Source organism: Nicotiana tomentosiformis, chromosome 2, assembly GCF_000390325.3.
Source record: "Nicotiana tomentosiformis chromosome 2, ASM39032v3, whole genome shotgun sequence".
Lineage (NCBI taxonomy): Eukaryota > Viridiplantae > Streptophyta > Magnoliopsida > Solanales > Solanaceae > Nicotiana > Nicotiana tomentosiformis.
The window spans coordinates 99,416,784-99,421,397 of NC_090813.1; the positions used below are offsets into that span (position 1 = coordinate 99,416,784).

At 35.7% G+C, this 4,614-nt stretch overlaps 1 protein-coding gene across 1 annotated transcript; it reads right to left on the minus strand.

Annotated features, from left to right (window-relative positions):
• Nucleotides 1-1,271: 1,271 nt before the first annotated feature.
• Nucleotides 1,272-4,295, minus strand: LOC104112184 (uncharacterized). Its single transcript, XM_009622034.4, has 4 exons — nt 4,090-4,295; nt 3,944-4,008; nt 2,508-2,706; nt 1,272-2,054 (listed from the first exon to the last, which is right to left on the minus strand). Exons 1-4 carry the CDS (start codon nt 4,222-4,224, stop codon nt 1,686-1,688), a joined length of 768 nt encoding a protein of 255 aa, XP_009620329.1. The 5' UTR covers nt 4,225-4,295; the 3' UTR covers nt 1,272-1,685.
• Nucleotides 4,296-4,614: the final 319 nt, after the last annotated feature.

Sequence of the window (4,614 nt, forward strand, 5' to 3'; positions counted from 1 at the left end):
CCCTACCATGGGCTGATAGAGAAAGCCAACGACTGCTGCTAGCTATGATCCAGAGAAAGATATAACGAACGCGTGGGTTTTTAAAATAGGTTTATTAATCTAAGTTTTCATTATAAAACAGAAACTAATTATATACTAATTGCGCTGTTTTATTGAAAGACGTAACTTCTTTATATGAACTATGACTAAAATTAAACAAGATAAAATTTGTCAAGTTTGAATACACCTAATTATTAATAAATAGCTGTAAATAGACTATAAGAGAAAAAATTCCGACCAACTTGAATTATAAACACTTGAGAACTAAAATGTTAATGCCACCTTTTAAATATCAAGCTTTCGATGCATGAAAAGGTTAATTCTACCAAAGTATTGTATGAAGTTCTAAACTCACTTATGTGATAAAAAATAAAAAAAATCTCTTCCTTAAAACCTGTTAATTGTTAGAGAATTATAATTAATCACACTACAATTAAAACGTCGCTTGGTGGATGTAAGTATTTTTCCCACAAGCAGAGGCGGAGTCAGGATATGAAACTTATGGGTTCAGAATTCTAGTTATTTTAAGTTATTGGTTCTAAATTAATAATTTAAACATATTTAACATACTTCATAAGACAAATATAATGTTTGGACCAAAGCTACTGGTTTAGCCGAACCCAAAGGCTAACTCCGCCCCTGCCCGCAAGTAACAGTTGAAAAATATTCTTCTACTCTATTTGTTTCTTTTTCTTTGTTTTTGGTTTGGGGTCTCAGAATAACAGTTAGGAGGTGAATATTGTGCCGGATGATGAGGATGAACTTTCAATTCTATTACAGTTACGTATACATTAAGCACGAACATATATTCACAAGTTGAAGGAGTAAAATTCTTTAGGAAGATTTACGCAAAACGACGAACAAGGACTGAAAAGAAAATTAGAGAAGTATTTAAATATACTCACTTTGTTAGAGATGGCCAACGACTGCTAGCTCTGCTCCAGTGAAAGAATGTAATATTGTTCCAGAGAAAGAAAGAGGGTTAAGCGTTGATCTAGTAATTCTATTTATAACTTTGTTTCCTTGTAGAAATAAAATTTGACTCCTAAAAGGATTGTAGTACTTTTTGTGTTGATCTAGTAATTCTATTTTTAACTTTGTTTCCTTGTAGAAATAAAATTTGACTCCTAAAAGGATTGTAGTACTTTTTGTGTTGTCATTGTAACAGAAAGCTAGTCAATTGGGAGGACTGTGGAGCGTCCAACGTACAATTTAAATAAAATTAGCCGGGCTGACTCAGATTCGTTTGTTCCATTAACAAAGGGGCAAAGGGCACTATGGCCTTGCGTTACATTTTAAAGCAATAAACCAGCCAAATAAATTTTCCACAAGTTTGGATCGAGCTCATTTGTATTCTAGAAAAAAGTTTTCTGCCCTCCAAAGCGTACCACTTTCTGCATACGCATATGTGAGAGCTATCCCTTCCATCTTTCTGGCAAGAGGTTTATACAACCTTCGGACAGATAAAAATACGATACACTTAGAGCAAGAAATAAAAGAGCATCGGTTAACATGTCAGAACCGGCATGAAATTTCATTGTACCCAATTTCAGTGGCAGGCAGATGCTCAAATGATCAGCTTCAAATTCTCTTTTGTAATACGGGTCTGATAACTTCCAGTGATTGTATGTTCCATTGGCATGCCGCTATTTTTGCGTTCCACCTGTTGAGGTGACTGGTCCTATCTGCCGATTTACAGCACGAGGCACAAATGACAATCCTCGAGCCCTACTACGGCCAAAGCTGATTGCTGAAGGAGAGTCTGAAGTGGTTAATTTTGATACTGCTGAAACGAGATTGTCCATAGTTTCATCTTCGACTTGCATTGCACTTGATGTTTCCTGAGTCTTGCGCGATGCTGGTTTATGGTGGATTTTCTGCCTCTGTTTCTTTGATGGACGAGCTTTTCTGAAGAACTCATAAGTTGCTGGAAATTTATGCTTGTCAACTAGATGTTGCTGCCTGCTTTTGTAGCTCTTCAACTTGACACCACATCCTTCCACCAGGCATTCATACTACAGAACAACAAAATTCTCAATAAATAGCTACATATAGACATTTCAAACAAGATCAAAACAGATATAGTGTTACTCTTAACTCTCTTTGAGCAGTCTCCACACATAAAAGTTCATCCAGACTTCATATATACAAGACACACCACGAGCAAAGAGCTGTTTCCACAAAACGGTTTCACTCAACTTCTATTTGGAAAGACATGCAAACATGAAAAACTTCTATCTCTTTGAGAGAGCCATGGGACGGGAGGCGCAAAATGATTCAAATTCAGGATGTATTATGTAAAAATCCCCATTAACCGAAAATATGCATGTAACCTCTTTGCATTTCTGCCTGCACAGACCTGTTCAGCCTTTTTCCTATACAGGCACTACACAAAGGATATGCAATGGATTTGCTGACATTTTCTACGAGACATCCTAGGGAATCTGCTAATTGAGAGAAAACATTACCATCGGAAATCCACGAGCTACTTTTGCCTGAAAAAAAGAATCATGTGCCTCTGATACATGTATGCTGAGCAGGCGTGATGTTGGGTAAACTCGAGAGCAGACAGAGCAGGATGCAGTATGTCGCGTAGCATAGTGGTCTTCAAAGTCATCCAGGGACCTCATCCGTGCACCGCAACCAACGATTGGACAGAAGACATTGCTGTCAAGTGTTTAACCAATTTCGATCTGACGTTAGTGATGTATTAACCGATTTCCCAATTTTCAAACATCATACTAGTTAATAAGACCAAAATCACCTCAAGGATGATAAATAATTACAAAGCTAGCCTTTACTTTCTTAAAAAATAATTATCAATTTAAAGTACACATAATTAGGATCTTAAAATTTTATAATAAGGAAAACAATACCAGCAGTAGATGTAGGTATAAGTGGGCACTATAAAATTGAGCATGACCAAGAAGATATGAGAAAGTGATATAGTGAGCACTAACTACGTCATTACTCAACCTACGGTAAGCTTCCTGTCAATCAATATCCTGACTAGTAGGCGAAGTTAGCCGCCTCGCCTAGTTTCTTGTTAATTATCTCAGCTCCTCTAAATACCTAGACACAAAGGTGCAAAATCCATCTCTTACTTCTACATCCTCAATTTGGGGTAACCAAAGAACTGACAAACAGAGATAACCATTTCTTCCCCATGCTCATCTCTATTTGAGAATTCACAATAACTTGTTACTAAGTAACACACTGTTTTGGTGATTTTTTTCTCCCCATTTGATTATGTTCACTATCTCTCTTCTGCTTGTGCGCCTAAATTTCCTTGTCCAGGCACACCGCTCAACCTTTCCCTACACATTCTATTCCCTTCTGCTGCATATGTTACAATGTTAAATAAAAAAATAAAAAAAGCTAACAATATTCAACAAAGCATACTCAGGCTAAATTCCTGATTATTACGACACCTTCGCAGGTTTCTGCATTAACAGGTATATTTAAACAATAGAAATCAACATCTCACCTATTCTAAATCAACAAGCAAGGCTCCGACATCAAACTCAACATTACAGCATCAAAATATTGACAAGCGTATTCTGATAAGAATTTTGCAACACATCCTAACGTATATATCCGAAATACTCCTACTTCTCTTTTGTACTTGAGACTATAAAAAAACACATTTGAAGCATAAATTTTCTTTTCACTCAATGAGAAAATATAAAAGTGTATTTCCCTCAATCTCAATAAAAAAAGACTCTCATTTTGCATATGAACATGATCCTGAATTCTGTTAAAATCATATTCAACATCATATAGTTTGACGACACTTTCCTTTGATGGTTCTCACTTATCAAAATCCAAATATCTTAAAATAGTAGTAACAGTTTAAATAAAGCAATAAATCTGGTAAACAAGGGAGCAGCTTGAATAATGATACCTGCTTTCCTCATCAGTGATATTTTGAACCAGCTGCTTCTCTTCTTCGGTCAAATCCAATGCAAGCTAAGAAATGAACAAAAAGAGAGTAAACCAAAGAGATCGCAAGTTCAAATTATGTACAGGGGAGAGGACAGAAGAAGGAACCTGCTTAGCGAAAAGCTCTCTTTGAATGTTACCGGCGGTGAAGAAGGGATCATCAGGATGAAACCGTCGACGAATTGGGCTCCAGAACGGAAACCCTAATTGAGATTGAGTTTGGGTTTCTACTTCCATCGCCATAATTTTTGAATTTCATTCCCTGGCTCCGCACCTATACCTTTTTGCTGCCCGACTTGCACCTTCCTACATACTTTTTACTTGAAAGTCCCAAAATATTTGACACATTTTATTCTAAATAAAATATTTAAGCTTATCTTGAAACTTTAATTTTAATTATCAGGTGAAATTTTATTAAGCGTTATACGTTTATTATCAATATTAGTATTAGTTTATTAACATAATTTAAGTTATATATAAAAGGGCAATCCATTGCACTAAACTAACGCTATGAACGTTTACTCATATTTTAACTTGTTATAACCGGTTGTTTATCATTTTTATCAATTCATCAATTAATGCTTATGATTGACTTACCTATACTTACCTATGTTACTCGCAAGTTCATAGAAC

What these genes read in the sequence shown, in the direction of transcription:
- LOC104112184 (XM_009622034.4), bottom strand. Translation starts at nt 4,224, where the DNA reads ATGGCGATGGAAGTAGAAACCCAAACTCAATCTCAATTAGGGTTTCCG. An exon ending in GAGAGCTTTTCGCTAAGCAG is followed by an intron (nt 4,009 to 4,089) that starts GTTCCTTCTTCT and finishes TTCATTTCTTAG; the next exon opens with CTTGCATTGGATTTGACCGA. An exon ending in ATCACTGATGAGGAAAGCAG is followed by an intron (nt 2,707 to 3,943) that starts GTATCATTATTC and finishes AACACTTGACAG; the next exon opens with CAATGTCTTCTGTCCAATCG.